We start from the raw sequence: 17,678 nt of genomic DNA on the forward strand, positions 1-17,678 counted from the left end.
GAGATCTGCTCTTGCGACCACCTGGCAGCCACTCGATAGGTACTTCCTGAGGACGAGAAATTGCTCCATTCCAGATTTAATAACTACAGATTGCACTTCTTATAAATTCTCCACTCTAAAAATAATTCTGGCCCAGACTGGCTTCTGTATGATATTAAGTGAAGGCAAAAGCAATTCCTGGACAAATCTTCAAGTGCGACCTTTCTGACGCCTCTCGGTCGATATTGCTATAAAGCACGCAACACCAGGCAGCCTGGCCACACGTGGGCTATTTCTGCAGATGAATCGTTTCCATCGCGCGCTCCTCCTCCTGAAGTAACACACACAGACAACAGCCTCTCCCATTGCTCTCCTGGAAAAGGAAGGAAATACCTCTGGGCACTACGCAAAGGTTTTAAAGTAACTGCTTATTATCACCTCCTTGTTTATTTGGGATGTCCGGAGGGCGATGCTGGACACATCTCCGCTACTTCTGCGTGAAAAACAACAAAGCATTTGCAGCAGCGATGGGCAGCACCGTGAGTGTGGCTGAGCTCCAGGACCACGTACCCCAGCATGTGCCTCTCCCTGCTGCCCGCAGCTCCTGCAGCACAGGAGCTCCAGACCCAGCTCCAGGCATGGTGCTGGCACCGGTCCTAGCCCAGGACAGCGAACGCTACCCATGCTCCAGCACAGATAGCAGCATCGCTCCCTGCGAACAGACCGACCACAAACAGTGTCTGTCACGGGGAAGAAGTCGGTCTGAAGGGCAAAGGCTGGCCATGTCCACGACGGAGCAAGCAGCTCTGCATGGCTGCTGCCTCCCCTGCCCTCCAGTGCTGCTGGCACGCTGCTGCCCGGGGCTGCTGGAAGTAACTGCGGAGGAACGGTGGCTTACTGGCCTCAGTTATCATCACCAGGTCTTCCCCGCACCATGCCTGCCTTTGGTTTTTCAGCTCAGATCGTGTTTTGCACAACTGAATTTGTAACTAAAGCAACGTCCGTACGTTTTCAAGCAACCTCGCCTGGCACGAACTCCTTTCACATTAAAATGATCTGCTGCAAAGCTAAAGCTCTGCTTTAATTTCCTGGACAGTTGGGAACAAGCCGGCTCTTGCCTTTGCATAAGGCTTTTTCCGAAGCGGGAGTTTTGATCTCCGCCGGTGAACGCAGACGCTTTGGAGACTGGCACCGTTCCCCTCATTTCCTACCCTTTCCCCGGGTAACTCCGGCACTGCTCCTCAGCGAGCAAACCTCCCCGCAGCCAGTCGCCGGCCGCAGCTGGCCGTCCATCTGCACGCAGGCAAAACCGTCTCACACGCTGTATATCAAACTTCATCAAAGGCCTGCGGGACAAAGCAACAGCAGCTCCCTCCAACTTCCTTGCATTAAAAGATTTCACAAAAGACCTTGATAAAACTAGGGTTTCCTGCTTTTTGATGTGCAAGTTGGAGAACATTATCGTGATATCTGCGCAGCCTTATAGCCCACCTAGGAAAAGCGAGAACAGGTCCATCTTTAAGTATTTCAAAGTGCCTTATAGCTGTCCTGATTCAGTGATTAATAAACATAAATGTTTTTTTACCTTGAAGGATCAATATTCACCCCTCTAAATGAAACCAGTCTGGCAGCTGACAACATCCAAGCTATCGTGAGTGCTGAGATCTCCCCAAAGCCTCGCACTCCCAAACACGTTCGTGGCTCGGATCAAGCGCTTCTTTATTGCACACAGATCCTCACGCCACATCTGCGGTCACCCGCCTGCATCGCAGGAGCACGTTAAGCGAGAGGAATGACGTCCTTCACACGTTATTCCCTCTGCCTCCCCTTCAAAGTGAATCCTACCATGAGAGCCGGCTGCACCCAAGGGTGGATGGAGCTAGAGGGCTTGTCTGTGGTGACAACAGTGCCATCAGCTGTCAGCTTCCATCAGCTGTCAGCTTAAGAGATGGGTGCTGCAATAAAAACTCCATTGCTTCCGTGCTGATCTGGCAGCTGGCTCCCGAGTTTTCGGCTGCCTCGAGGGCTGAGCGCAGGCTGGCACGCTGTGAGCCTCTTGGCACTGCCTGGCCAAGCACCATGGGGGGATACTCTCTGGACACTTGGAGATGGGATGCTGGGTGGCGGAAGCAGATGTTGATGAATCCCAGCTGTTTCGGCTCTTGGACTGGTTAGTGAGGTTTCCCCGGGCACCGTTGTCCTTCATGTGGAGTGTGGATACTACAAGACAGAGCACTTCTACAAAAGCCTGGAAGTCCAACATAGCTGATCTGCACCTCCACGCATATCCAAGCTCCCTGCCCCAACTTCCCAGACCTGAGCAAGGCTGATGGTCACTGGACTGCAGCTGTGAGCCAGAGCAAGTCTGCTTACAGTGGCTTACCACCACACCCAGAAGTCAAATCCCACTGGAGGCAGACCCAGAGCTGAAATACTGCTTGGCTTCTCCTCTCCGTCACACTGCACCTTCAGATGTTGACCACATGTCCTCCCTCAGCTCTTGCACCAAGGGGTTCTTCAGCAAAGCGTGGCGATAAAAGACCCTGGTTGTGCTCCCCAAGGAAGGTGAAAGCTTTAGGAGGAACCTCCTTCCTTCACTATCTGACAGGCAGGTAGATTTATCTCCTTGTGACAGAGACCACTGCCTTCAGAGGTCTGCTTTATCAGAGGTCATCTCAGCAGGCTCCTTATGTCCTGTTACTCTTACTATGGCCTTTTGAGATTTGCTCATTTCCACAAGGTACTGAGGGCAATCTCTTAATTAAAGAGGCAGCCTAAAAAAAAATTAAACACACTACCCAAGTCATTAATGCTGCCCGAGGCTTCACAGCCTCCCCAGCTTCAAATTAGTGTAGTTGCTTTCCCCAGACGCTGAAATTCTTAGCTATACGTAGCCTGAGGAATCACACTGTGCTGCTGTTTTAATCCATGCTATCAATCCTCAATGATTGTTCCGAACAGCTCCAGAGCCCCTGCTATATCAGGACACCCACAGCAGATACTGAGCGCGGACTGTGCCCGGGGCCGCAGGCTCAGCAGCTCTGAGTGAGGTGGAAAGTTGATGCACGGCACTTTTGCAGTCTACTGTGCTCATCCAAGACTCCACCACTTGGCCTGTGGTCATCCTCCCTGTGGGGAACAGGTGTCCAAAAAAGGGGCAGGAACGAGGAGGAGGGAGGCTTGACACAAACAAACCAGTTGCTCATACTCGAAAGCCCACAAATTCTGCAGAAATACGCTTCTTGAACAGAAGTGTATGCAAAGGCACAGACACAGCAGATGTGCAGGAGCTGCAGTCTGGGATTTCACTGCCAGTAATCGATTTCTGTATTTCCTTGCTGCCATATTTCTGCATACATGACCCTGAACTCCCCGAGCCCAAAGACATGTCAAATGCCACCACTCCAAACTTATTAATTATCAACCACATTGGAAGAACTGTAGGTGTGAGCTGCTCATTCGGTGCCAGCTACAGAGGATGCCGATAGCCAGGCTGCATTATGGAGGAGGGGCACGGGGAATTGCAATAATTTCTTCCTTAATCCCACTGACACTAAAAGTTGGGGGGGGGGGGGGGGGGGGGGAGGCAGAAAATTATCTGCCCATGTAGGAAAATACCCTGACCTCCTCAGAACCCAAAACCTAGATTTGCCTGGTGTACTCCTCTGTCTTGCTCTTCTCTTGCAATCACACACCCTGGCCTTTCCAGGCAACTTCTGTGACACAGCAATTTGCAGAAGGTAGAAAATATAACGTCAAGGAAAATATACAACTGAAAATGATGCCGAGCAAGCTGCCCCACACAGCAGGTACAGGCTGCAGTACTGGAGAGGGGAAGGCTTGGTCATTGACTTCAGGAAGCAATTTAACTAATTGGTTGTTTTCCAAAGAGCACAAAGCAAACTATTTGGATAAAGAATAAACCCATATTCAATTCTTCGTTATTTCAATCCTTACAGCACGGACTGCCAAACACAGGTAGTTTGTAAACAAATAAAGCACACACTCTTTGAATCAATGCGTGTCAAAAGGACCCAAAACAAGGACAAAAATTTGGCAGATTGACTGTTTTGGAGGACAAGACGCCCAAATTCAAGTGTGGGGCGGAGGTCACAGCCCCTGGTGTTGCCCGTCTCTGTACCTCGTTTCCCAGCAGAGCAGAAACACACGCTTCCGAGGCATCGCAAATGGCGGTCAGGTCGTGGCCGCCTTCCAGGGCCAGGACGATGCGACCTCCAGCCAGGCCCATCAGCTGCTTCGTCAGGTACCCGAAGCCTGTAACGAGGGAGAAGAGGAAATGCAGGAGAAGGGCAAAGGTTGCGGCTGGAATCAGGCTCCTGGCGAAGGATCAAAGAATTATAGAAAGGAATTACATCACATTAAAAACCCACAAGGGATCTGAAAGGACTCAACGCATAATATAAGCCAGGTTGGATGTTAATACGCTGGCTGCGGAATTCCAGCCACGGCTCCCTGCCGGACCGGCTCGGCCGTGCGCGCCGCGGGACGGATCCGTATCTCCCCCGTGAGCGCTGCACTGGGGTTTATCCCAGGTGAGAGGCACCGCCATCCCCCCCACCACCCCTCAGCGCCCCGGATTAAACATAGTGGCGAATATCCCCTCTGGAAGGAAGGAAAGAGGGTGGAAGGAGGCGGCTTTTTGCCCTGCTTTGGAAGATGAAAAGTCAGAGCAGTCAGGGGGGAGGGAGAAGGTAAAGGGGAAATCAGTAAAATCACTGCCGGTGCTTTCAGTTGCGATAGCAGCATCGCAGTGCCCCTGAGATATTTGACATCTAGTTCTTAACAGACGTTTCTTCCCGTATATAATATGCTATAAAAATTCCTGGGGCACCGGGGACTTTGATCATATGACACACAATACATTTCTACCCTTTAAACAAAACAGAACCAAGCTGCGAGGATTTAAAAAACGTGTCCTGAAAGCAACCCTTCCCCCCCTCTGCAAAAAAAAAAAAAAAAAAAAAAAATCCAAGCGAAAGAAAATCCAGGGCATTTCTACCCTCCATCCACGCTCCCTGCTTTTTGTTTTGCAGTGATCCCATGAGCGCCTTTGCAGACAGGCAAATTAACAGCCAGATAAAGAGATTCACGGCTGAGCTTACAAGAGTTTTGTGAGAGTAGCAGGGCACAGGAAATTCAACAAGCAGGTAAACAAGACCATCTCATTACGAAGTGTTCCTGGATGTCTTAAATAACTTGTGTCTTGTAAATCTATTTCACTTTATTCTTATATAAAGTTTATAGGTTCAGCTACCTTACGAGGTTCTGAAGTTCACTGTAGAGAATAAGCTTCCCAGCTGAAGTAAACTCTTAAAAAAACCTAAAAAAGCCTGCAAGAAAAACTGTCTTCTCGATTGACTTGAATGAAACAGTGCCAGATAAGCCCAGTATAACCAAGGGGGTGAAAAAAAAATTCAGTGTATCTCCTGTGCAATTTAAAACATCATGGATCCAAAGCAAAAAGGTTCTTGTACGCCTGTATCATTGCTTCAAAGGTGGAGAACAATAATATTCAGCTCGAATTTTTGATAAGGCATCCCAGAGGAAGAGATGGGTCTTCTACTAGCATCCAGAGCAAGGTACACTGTTTACATCTGGCATTGCCTTCTTTCTGCAATTTTGCATTAAAAAAGCATCATACTCTAATTCAGCAGCCGCCTTCTGCCGAGATGTGACTATAAATGAATTGGTAACTTCCTTGCATAATTTACTGGCACTTGAAATTGAAACCTGCAATGCTTCAAGAAAACGAAGGCTACAGCCAGACCGAAATACACACAGCACAGTGACAAAATACATGAAAATTCAAAGAAAAAGGCTGAAATGTTTGCCATTGAAATGAAAGATCTGCAGATAGACCCCAAAATGTAAAACCTGCAAATACTGTACTTTAGTCCCTAGGACAGCAGCAATTTATACCAGTTTCGGATCTCTGCTCTCGTAAATCCACAACTTACATTTTGCTGATAGATTATAGCCTCCAAGAGGTGTGGGATGGCCTTCCACTGCATCGAAACCAGATGACACCAGCACAACATCTGGGGCAAATTCATTGGCAATGGGCATTACTACCGTTCTGCAACAAAAATTTAACAACGGCAGACACATTACTTTGTCTATTCAACAAACACAGGAACACTTAGACCATCTTGAACAAACCCATTATAAAACCTTGCACTATTATTCCACGGCAGCGAAGTCCATCTCCTGTTTTCTCACAAGGTGACAGCCTGGCCGGCTGAACACCTTGCACCACCATCATGCAGTCCAGTTTTAAAATCAATCTCATGTGGTTTTTTTTTTTTTTTTAATGTAGTTTATTATTTCCTCCATTAACAACCTCACATTTTGACCAGGGAAATAAGTTGGCATATGCTGCACTTTCCATTTGTGATCATATCTTGCTTTACGTACAGGGCACGAGCGGATTAGGAGGAAATAAGGGGGCATCCGGCACAGGCTGCAAAACCACCTGGAAAACCTGTCTGACGGCAACCTCAGTGTGTGGCACTCGTCTCCACGTGCTCCTTCAAAATCTCTCCTTTAGCCTTTGCAGAATCTGCAAAGCTATTTATTTTTTCCTTGCTGCACTTCTCATTTACCATAATGAAAAGCTGGGGACGTCGCATGGGGCAAAAAGCTTTAACATGCAAATATCCCACCCAAAGGCACCTCTCCAGACTCTGGTTCACCATCCACTAACATTTTGTTCATTAGGAAAATGGACTGAATTGCTTCACATCCAAAAACTGCTGCTGGTTAAGGCCGGTATTTAAACAAAACAAGAGGTCTGTGTCAGTGGTTCCTCAGCAAAAGCCTTTTCCCTCTGGTTTCTCTCTCAATATATGCAATTTCTGTTCAAAACCCAAACCAGGTTGCAAACACCCCATTTCCCAGGTCAAGATGCCAATTAAGAAAAACTGGAAAGTTGAGTAGACAGCAAATAGTTGCTTCTTCATCTAACAGCTCCAGCACAAACGCAGCAGAACTGAAATTACAGCAAGGAAAAAAAGTCAAGGCAACGGAGCTTCTTAATAAACATGATGCAGACACCCACAACCTTTTCTGATTCAGAAAGCCCATCACAAGCACTCTTGGATGAACACCTTTTTGGGCCTTCAGTTCACGCTGGGGCATCCATGTGCATGGGCTTGAAAGCTGTTTTGAATTGTTCAGCTGGGCACTGGTAACTGCAGAAAATGGTGGAAACGCAAGGAGGTGCACAGAGGGTTGCAAATCTCAATCTCAAGGCCTTTTACATAGCGTAATATTTTCCAAATTCTGTTCTTCTTCCATTATAAATGTGCCCACTGAATCTTGGATGTATCCCTAGGGCAGCCTGACCAAAGACATCCCTTGCCATAACTGAAGATGACAGCATTTCCCCATCCTAGGAAGAGCTACTGGTAAGGTTGATTTTCTAAAGCATGCCTTGAAGTTGTTCATATTCCAAAGCATGAACCTGTAAATATCTTTGCATACATGAGAACTTCACTTCTTATTGAGTACAGCTGCTATGTGATGCTCTGAAAACCAGAGAGAGCTCAGAAAGGTCTGTTTCGTGCTGAGATTGCTCAAGTGCTATCAAGACACCCATAAAAATCCACATCTCCTGCTACAACGATGTCAAACAGCCACAAGACATCTGCTAGTGTCCACAGCTTGTATTAGCCCCAACACCGATCTGAGCTCCTGCCATTTTGCCCTCTGCAGAGTTTATTTTTAACGCAGTATCAACATTTAGCACGCAATGAGATACCGCCAGCGCTGGTCAAACCCACCAGGTAGTTCCCACTGCCACCGCTGAGCAGAGTCCCTGCGCTGTGCTCCAGGGAGGGAGGGCTTCCAGGCACATCGCAGCTCTGCTCAAGGCATTCAGACACCATGTGGTCGAAAGAAAAAAAGCCTTCTACCTTCATTTTTTTGCCAACTAATTACCACGGTAACCTAACAGCCTCCTGCAACCTTCCCTCCTGCCAGTCTCTGCACACGGACGCAGAAGCCTATGCAGAAAGGATCTTCTTTTACTTCTTACAAAGTCCAAAAGAGGAATATGAATTTTTTCCTCAAATAACGTGATTGCCGTATACATTTTGTCCTCGGGGAAATGATTACATAAGGAAGACAGAACAGCACAGTTTTTGCTGATGACTTTACAGTCGACAAAAATCTGTTTAGTGAAACCCACAGACATTTTAAGTAGAAACCACCTCCTTCACAAAGGACTAAAGCAGCAGTTTCGAAGCAAGTGCACGTGGCAGAGGGTTTTTTTTTTCCTGAGCTTTGAAGTACTGCTGAGCTCTTTAATTTCTAACCGAAAGAAAACTGCTAAAATCATCAGGTTTTTCCTCCCCTCCAAAGTTACAATACCACGGGAGCTGCATGTACCTCAGCTGACGTGTGGGATCACCATGAGCTGGCTGCAGAGCAAGCCCAAACCTTCATCCCCAAGCCGTGAGCATGGTCCGTCAGCCCTGAGCAATGCACGCGACCCTGAATCAGTAATGGTTTCTTGGCTGTGGGACAGCTCACCCGCTGACGGCCATGCACGAAGGCACCCGAGGAACGGGGACAGTGGGCAAGCCGCACGATGGTGCCGGTGATGCTCGGCGGAAGGTCCCCGCGCGGTGACAGTGGTTCAGAGATACCTTCCAGCGGCACAGCCAACACCCAGGCACCACCAAGAGCTAACCACGAACCCTGTCTGTATAAATTTCCAGAGAGAAAAAGCAGCGGTTGCTGGTTCAAAGTAAATCAATTGACATTTGACAGGAGTTAGATGGCGGCTCTTTTGAGGATGTCCAGAGTTTTCCCCGGTGCAGGACGGGGTGACCATAGAGCCGCACCTGGTTGCTCCAGCAAGTATCTTCGTTTCTGAGCGATTATCCGTGGTGCTCTGCATGCACAGTAAGTTTCTGTTGGGTCCCTCAGAGTTTTAAGAAACACGTGTTGCAGGTTCCCTGGATTCCTTGGCCAAGAGGAGCCAGGAGGACAGACAGACAGACAGTCTGTGCCCACGGGATGGGCACTGCAGGCCCGTCCCAGACAGCGGCTGCCCAGGAGCCGTGCGTGTTCAGGGGCAGCCAGAGAAATGCAGGATGACAGGGTGTCACAACAAATAACCTAAGGATGCTTTTTGACCATCACAAACTCAAGAGCACTCCCAAATCCAGACTCGAACCCCTTCCTTCACCCGTGACCCCTACCCAAACTCGCCTGGGCTGCTCTTCCTTCTGTATTTCTCCTAATTCCAGTACTACACCAGTACATTCCAGTACTACACCAGTACGTGAAAGCCTCAGTCCCAGCTCTATTTGATGCTCACCACGTACAAAAGCTGCTACTTCTTTGGCCATAAATCTTGACCCAGGAGGGCCAAAGCCATTCATAAATCCTGATCCAGGAGGGCCAAAGCCATTCATAAATCCTGATCCAGGAGGGCCAAAGCCATTCTGCCTCTCAGCATTCCCTCCCTCATTTTTCCTCTTTAATTGCAAAAAAAAAAAAAAAAAAAAAGGACTCGTGAATATTTAAGACCCAAGCAAATGAACGCTTTCAAACAATGTATTTATGAGATTTCATCTGTGGGCAGCACTTTAGGCACATCTAACCCAGCCTCCTGGGTTTTGATTTTTCGTGCACACAGATGAAAACAGCTCAGATCCATCACAACAAAGCTAAGTCCTCAAGAGCAAGCAACAATTAAACTGCCAACCAAGCTATGGATTTCCTGGTGATGACGATACAACAAAGCCAGAAATTCAAATTACTATCAAGAAGGTGAGCAGTGTGGTCTGGAACTGGGTCTATTGACTAACAGCTAAGGTGGCTGCAGAGTTACTCACTGCGGAATGAAAGGGTTCATAACACTCAATATTCATTCATGCCAAAGGGAATTTTTTTAAAAATTCAAGGGTTACTTTTAAATTTCCTAAATTTTAGAGAGTTATTTTGCTTGCTTAAAATAAACTAAATCCTTTCATTTGACTCCAAATACAGCTAAGTTGAACAACCATGCGTTAGCCAATACCGACGGCTGCAACACTACAAACTCATCATCTTCTGCAGCCATTTGGGGAAGACAAAAAAAAAATAAATCTATTTTCCAGAAGACCGAATAATTTTGAGTCTGTTACTAGCCAATTCACCAATTAAACGCCTAATAAATGACAGGCAGATTAAACAATCCTACAAAGGATTTTTTTTTTTAAATGCTCAATTGCAGCGAGCAAATCAGTGAAACTTAGAAGGCTGAGCGCTTTTTTCAGAGACTCTTTTTCTCACTGTTGGCCATACATATATACATAAAACAAAACGTTATCCACTGTTCCTAAGGCTAATCAGCCTCCTGAAAGCTCCAGTCTTTTTTTCGCCAAGCAGCCATCTCCACGGTCATTTACTATGTCAAAAGGGATTAGGCGTTTGGGGACTAAATCAGTGTCGGGAGAGCATGAAATCTAAAACACAGAAACAACCGTTCCAGGCAAAACATCATCCTCTTCCCCTGCTCCCTCGTACTTACTCCTGAAATGGTTTATGGATCGAAGGAAAAAACAAAATCCCCCCCTAAATTGGCTCCTGAACTCATTTAACGCTTTCCGAGAAGGGCAGGAGGAGGGACCTTTCCAACACAGTCCTGGCTTTCGCTTCTCGTTTAGGTGTTTTAAATAAAAATAAAACTAAACAAACCCAACATGGAATCAAGCTGTATATGGAATTATAATTGTGGAGGAGACCTCAGAGTAGGGAAAAAAAAAATTGTATGAGACAACGCAACTGCCAGAGTCATCAGGAAAACTTTCTTACAGTAAATTCAGAGGAAAACTCCTGTGGATACCACACTTTCATTTCACTAAGTAATTGCTGTTCTCGTGTAATAAGGAACTTGCTGCAGCCTCCGTATTTCTTCTGCAGGTCTCTTAGCTGGGTTTGCACACTCTGCTTTGCAAAACGTCAAGAGGATTTATAGAAGCAAACATGATTTCTGCTTGTATAACAAGTTAGGGAACAACAGGCTCCGGTAAAATAAAACACAAACCAAATTTTACAACTGTTTCTATAACTACGGCATAACAGCGATGAATACCAATAACATTTTGATGAGTTAAGGACTTTAAAAATTATATGCCCTGCATTTTTCACATTAGAGTTTAATACATTTCTGCCTAATCTGTGAAATCTGTATTGCCCACATACTTTGGCGGTGAGTTCAGCCGTGGGACCTTCGCCCGGGGAACGGTCAGTTAAATTACAATGTCACGCCGTCTCGGGCAGGCAGAGCCGCCGCTACGATGGGGTGGAGGAAGGCCAAGCTTGCAGCAAACTCCCCAAATCCCTGCTGCACATCTCATTAGTGACCGGGGTGACCCCACCCTGCTCCCCCCCCCTCAAGCTCATGATATCACCCCAACCCCGAGACGGGGCAGCCGGTGATTTCAGCCCTCGGTTATGAAGACAATAAGCGACAAAGTGCACGGCGAGGCTGCTCCCCGCTTCGCATTTTCAACTCTTGTTCTCACTTGTGAAAGGGCTCGGCGGTATTAATAAACACGAAGAGGTCAGGCCAGCCCGTCCAACCCAACGCTGCGCCGCAAGCCGGGGGAAGCCAGCGTTCATAAAACAAATTCTCAGTAGAAGAATCATCGACGCAAGTTACCCTCCTTTCTTCGGAAAAACTAAACCGACACTGAAGCAGGTTTTCAGTGCCGGGATGATGGGTTTCATTGGGATTTATTTATTCACTCATCAGAAGACTAATTTATGAGGACAATTATCTCAGTTGTTATTTCATTAGAGCACATACTTTTATCAAATCCACACGCCAGCTCATCCTGAAATAGAAAAAGGAAAAAAAAAGAAAAAGCAAAGCATGTTGCTTATTTTTCTTCTGCTTGTTTTATGCAGAAAGAGGGCTTTCTTCCCTAGAAGCAGACAAGCATGTGAAGAGTTAAGGTTTTAAAAAAAAAAAAAAGAAAAAAAAAAAAAAAGAAGAAAAAGTATATCAGTATCTTTGCTTAGCTCAAAGGATTTCCACTGATTCCTCTACAGACTTCAAAGCCTCACAGTTTGGCATTTGGACTGGTTTGAATTAAAGCTCAGTTCTCCACTGTGAGTTTCCAAGTTCATGGTGAAAATGCCTGCTGCTTCTGGAGTTCATTATGGCCAATTTTCTTATCTTTTCTTCATCTTAGGTTTGATCCCCAGCAAATGCAACGTGGCATTCGATGGGGTGGAATAACAAGGTGAACCTTGAAGGCATGCATTGTCTCAAGGGGCTAACGCAAGAAAGAAGAAGAAGAAAAAAAAAAGTATATATGACCCATTCCCTTCACTTTCTAACTCTCGGGGGACTATAAATTGCAAACTTCAAAGCGTTATTTTACATTAAAATCAATAGAAAGATTCAAGGAGAAAAAAATGTTTTTCAAAGAAGCTGGTTAAGATTTAAAAAGGTCACTTGATAATGTATTATCACGACCAAACTTGGCATAAGATTAAAAAATCCCTTCCAATTTAACTTACTGACTGAAGGTGTGCACGTAGCGCAGACTACGGGGGGTGCTACCTAGGAGGACGAGTCACAGCGTTCCAAAACCCCGGCAAAATAAGGGCTGCGTCTAGCTCCAAAAATCTTCCCCAAATAGCTGCAGTCTCCGGGCAAAAAGACACCAGTGCCTATTAAGGAACGGCTGGCAAAGGTCTTGCTGTGTAGACTGAGCAATTTTCCAGGAGCCTTGAAACTCAATTAATATTTAATAGCCAGTATGTCACTCCGTCACGAGCTACAGGTTCTCTTTATAATGAAGAGATCAGTCTTGTTGACTGCTGGGATAAACAGACTTCCACTTTGGAGGAAAGCGCTGCTTTCCTGTAACAGGAATAAAACGTCGAGACAAGTGACAGTTATTTGACTAGATGTTATTTTAAATCGTATACATTCTTTGAAGGCTTTTTAATGGCAGGCTGAAGAGTAAAAGCTCTTTTTGCTCAGTGTAACGGAATACAAATACGTGCACGGCGAAGAAGAGCAAATAATGCTCCCAGATTTAATGCTACTCCATGAAGGCGATATTCCATCTGCCCGCTGCCAGAAATTCGCATCCCATGTTTTGGCAAGTGTGTGTCTCCCTGAATTTATGCGGGGTCGTCGCCAGAAGTGCACTAGATCTGGTTTGAGAACAGAAAACTACTTCAACCGGTAACTGCCAAAAAAGACGCCAGCTGGGGTCCTCCCAGCATGGGGGAGGCAGGGGGTGGCACAGGACAGTCTCTAAGAAACATAAAGCCTATATATCCGGCAGGTCAGAGAATTATTTTGGTTCTCCTGAAAAGTATCAGAATGGAACAGCGTGGTCTCACGCTGGCCTCCATTCACTACTGCATTACTTAGAAGTTCTCCTCGACCGAGAGATCCACCTTCGTTTCATCTGGCTATTCTGTTGCTTCCACAGTTAATTTTAATAGCTTCCTTCTCCCGTTCTCTGCAGCTCTGGGAGGCAAACACATCACTCCAGGCTTACAGCAAGACCCCGAAATGCCAGTGACGTACAATTGCCCTGTTGGGGTATTCTGCCCATTAGCTGGTCAGAGCGGCAAGATGAAGTTCAACCCATACTCTTGCAGTGCTCCCGTAGTGACACTGCTCCAAGAGACCACAACCTGGCTGTGCGTGACTGTAGGTGAGCTAACGTGTGTTTTGCTTCATGTCTTCTGATGCTGCTGACATAAGGAGGAAAGCAAGGATCAGATCAAACGATTCCCTGCAATCCTCAAGTGTCATACACTTCTGTGAGTAGGACACAAACAAGTGAGTCAACAAGTGGCTTCATCTCCTGCTCCATTTGGAGACTCGAATGATGCCAGTTATGGATGACTCCAAATTTCTGGAGCATGCTAGAATATGCTTGTACGACCCAGCACAGTGGTTTATATCTGGCTTTACTACTACTGCTAATCAAGGAAGATATCCCAGCAACACATTAATTCAACTCCACAGCTTTGCTTACCTTCATTCACACTGACAGTGAGTGATGAGTAACGCCTATTTAAAAGAGGGTTGTATTTGTATTCATAACACACAACACGCTGCTTCTGAGGAGAAACCAGAACCCAGTAAGAAAAGCACAAGCCCAGTTGTTTCCACTTCCAGTTGGTTGAAACAGGCATATTCGATATCTTGGGTGAATAATAATAAAATCTAAAGCTTATCAAAAGAAGCCCAAGTCCCTTTGCTAGGTACACTTGGGAGTGAGCTGTGGTGTAAGCTATGAGCAGAGGTCTTGCAGGGGAGGGACTGCATGGCCAGCTCTCCCAGAAGTTGGGTACCATCGTTTCCAGCACAGTAATGATGTCTCAAGCCTTGGAGCAGCTGCACTCCCAAGTTTCAACTCACAATGACTTGTTGCAACTTTTTTATGAGTTCTCCTCCCCATCCAGGTGGGTTTACCCATACGAACACTCACCCCAAAGAGGTAAAAAGATATTTAGCCAACAACACTGGGGCTTATTTATATCAGTAGACATTCTACATTCATCCATCCATCAGTGCTGAGCAGTATGTCAATCCCCTAACGCCACAGGCACACATCTCACATCCAGAAATATCCTATTTACTTAATTCAGCTTTATTCTATACGACATTCAAAAAGCAAATGGAACTAGATGAAAACCTTGTATTTCTAAACTTAGCAAGAGAGAAACTCAAGGAGGACTGCATGAGGAAAAATAAACCCAGTTCAGGTGAAAAATACATTTGTAAGATGAAAACTTCAATATTACCTGAAAGCAGTTAAGTATTCTGTGTCTCCCATCGGTGGATCAAGGCCACCAGTAAAGGCCATGTTAACATTGAATCCAACTCCCGCTCCTGTGCCAACCTGAAAAAGGGAGATGGTATTCATAATTACACACACGAGAACAGCAAACTCTGGCAACACGTCCCTGCTGTCTTAATGTCCTTCCAGTTGAATACAGATTTTGACCTAATAGCTTGGTGACAGTGAGGTTAATTTTACCCTCTAAAGTGACCAGGTCCCCAAAAGAGTGAAAATAAAGCTCCTCCATGCTCTGATTTTTATGGGAGCTGTGGACCAGCAGTATTTGACTCCTGCCCACCCCAAAAAGCCCTCATCATCAGCTGGATCCTCTTCCTCTTTTGTAGGAGAGTGTATTACATGCAATACCTTTCATTAATTGATTTTCAGATCTATTCAGAAGCGTATTTTCTATTTCATTACAGTTGAAACGGCGTAAAAAACCCACAGTTTTAATCAGACCGAGCTCCCCCTCTGCTGGGGAAAAATATGATTCACAGAGAAGAGATTTTTCGCTGCTTGAGGGACACATGGGTGGTAGGATGTAAGTACATCCCCATCTTTGCATGTACTGCAAACGTCCCCATCTGCACTGCCTGCAAATACCTGAGAAAGGGGGAAACTGAAAAATAAACTAGGGGTTTCCAGTAATTCATTTGCCAACAAGCAGGGCCATGTTTTCCCCATCCCTATCAAACCCCAAAAGCCTGCATTCAGTCCCGCCGTCAAGCAGGGACCTCGCAGCGGCCTGAGCGCGGTGGCCGTGAGCGCAGGCTGCGGGTCCCTGGGGACAGCAGGGCAGCCAGGCAGCATCCGCGGCCACCGGCAGCTCCGCACAGGGCGCTCAGCTCCTACACACACGCTGTTTGTTTTTTGGGATTGTTTTAGTTCTCTGCATACGAAAAAACCAAAAAGTGTTATACAACACACAGCCAGATAATTCAGGCTAGAGAAAGCTGCAGGGCTTTTATTGCACATTCTTCCTTGGATTGGTGCAAAACACAGGGGGTTCACCTATCTGCAGTGGGTTATTTATCCATCTGTGGATTAATCGAATTTATTTTGCATGCTTTGTTTTATCGGGTCTGGAATGACACATTTAAAAATTACTATAAATGGTAAATATGGAGTGGACAGTATAGCAGGTATTTTGTAAACCAGATTACTAGATTATTAGAAGGTCAGAAAAAATGTAGGTCTGAGACTTTGCGTATCCTGAAGTAGAAATTACGCCTGATGCAAAGGGCTGCTGTTTATTCACTATAACAGCAGTGCACAAACAGGGCAATGAAGCGGTATCACCTGATGTTTCTTTAGAAATTGAAATTGCAACATCAATGTTTGATGAATGGGAAAACGTAAAATTGACAGGGGAAGGATTCCAGGAGTTTTCAGATGTAATCTGGAGTGCCTCAGAGTACAGAAAACTAAGCATTTCATATAATTTCCCTTTGATAAATCACTCCAGAAGGACAGTATTTCCTGCCAGCCTAGAGGGAAAGGACGTGACGGATGTAGGAGCACCCATCCAGAGTTCAGGGAGAAAGGTCTCCCATCTTCCCTGGCCCAGCCCTTCTGCTGCAGGCTCTGAGGACACCACCAGGAACCAGCAGATTTGGCTCAGCAGCATCAGCGACTGGTGCTCAAACTCCACCGCTGAGGCCGCGCGATGTGAGGGCAGCAGTGGCAGTGAGCGATGCCCCGGCAGGGCCAGGAGAAGGCGAGACGGACGGGCTCCAGGGCTGTGCTCCAGGGCTGTGCCGGGAAAACCGAGCGCTGACAGCACGGCACGGACAACCTGTTCCTCCTGCATCTCAGAAACAACTTATGCGTATAAGGGCGAAAATCCTGAAAAGTACACGGAGTGCTGGGACAGCTGGCAAAACGCATCACTGGAACAGGTTGTCCCGTAAGGGCTGGAAAGTCTAATTGCATTGACTCATTTTCTGCTCGTTAGCCAAGGCGCGCGCTTTCCTGCCAGCTCGCGGGTCAGGACACAAAACCCACGACTGCTAGGACTTGGACGAGAAGGCACCAAACGCACAGGCTCAGGTGGCACGTTCCCAAAGGGGCACTAAGAAGCACGAGCATGGGGAGTGGTGGCACGAGCTTCTCTCCAAGCCTTGCCTGGCAGAGGCTCCCCAGGATATCGGGGGCACCTGAATCACAGCCCCGAGCAGGTCCCATCAGGCACGGACGGATGCTGTGCCGATCCCTTACCTCATCGGGGGCACCACTGCCTGGAAAGAAGTTCCCATCATCATAGCGGTGTAGTGAAATATAGAGAACATTAGGATCGTTGTAGAAAGCTTGCTGAGTACCATTCCCGTGGTGGACATCCTTCAGGGACAGAGATTGCATTATATGAGGGAGGTTAGTACCTTAGTGAAAATGCAGATGAAGCCATCAACTTGGGATTCAGAGGGGTTTTCTTTGCTATTGTGCTTCATTTTCTGCACTTCTTGGATCTAGCTGAAGCAGCTGATCACAAATGGAAGTAACCTGCTTTGCATAGGTGGCTTCAGGGGCTACACTCCTTGTTTAAAACACGGGATAAATAGGGGTAAACACAACCTCAAGCTTATGGCAAAACTGAGGACAGGATCAATTTACTTGGATGGAGAGAACTAGATTCACACTCCATCTTGGGGGATGAAGAGAATATATTAGTTGCCCCAAATCTGCATCTTTACGCAGTCTGTGGGGTGGCCACTGATACAAGTGCCCAGCAAAGTTGTGTTGGACCCAACAAGGTTAAAGCACACAAACCCAGTACCCGGATCTCCTATTGTATTGTTACTTGGTGCAGAAGCAGAGTCTGTAACAGGATGGGTATTCAAAATGCCCTTTCCTGACATGAAAAAC

General features: G+C 46.5%; 1 protein-coding gene across 5 annotated transcripts in view; it reads right to left on the reverse strand.

Annotated features, from left to right (window-relative positions):
- The window catches only part of HDAC4 (histone deacetylase 4), a 264,827-nt gene that overhangs the window by 6,121 nt on the left and 241,028 nt on the right, over window positions 1-17,678 (reverse strand). For all 5 annotated transcript variants that reach the window (XM_075431189.1, XM_075431191.1, XM_075431187.1 and 2 more), the window contains 4 exons: window positions 17,034-17,153; window positions 14,779-14,876; window positions 5,958-6,076; window positions 4,121-4,254 (listed from right to left, as the gene is read on the reverse strand). In XM_075431189.1, the coding sequence (XP_075287304.1) occupies window positions 4,121-4,254; window positions 5,958-6,076; window positions 14,779-14,876; window positions 17,034-17,153 (471 nt within the window). The remainder of the gene's footprint in view (window positions 1-4,120; window positions 4,255-5,957; window positions 6,077-14,778; window positions 14,877-17,033; window positions 17,154-17,678) is intronic.

Source organism: Opisthocomus hoazin, chromosome 9, assembly GCF_030867145.1.
Source record: "Opisthocomus hoazin isolate bOpiHoa1 chromosome 9, bOpiHoa1.hap1, whole genome shotgun sequence".
NCBI classification, from domain to species: Eukaryota; Metazoa; Chordata; class Aves; order Opisthocomiformes; family Opisthocomidae; genus Opisthocomus; species Opisthocomus hoazin.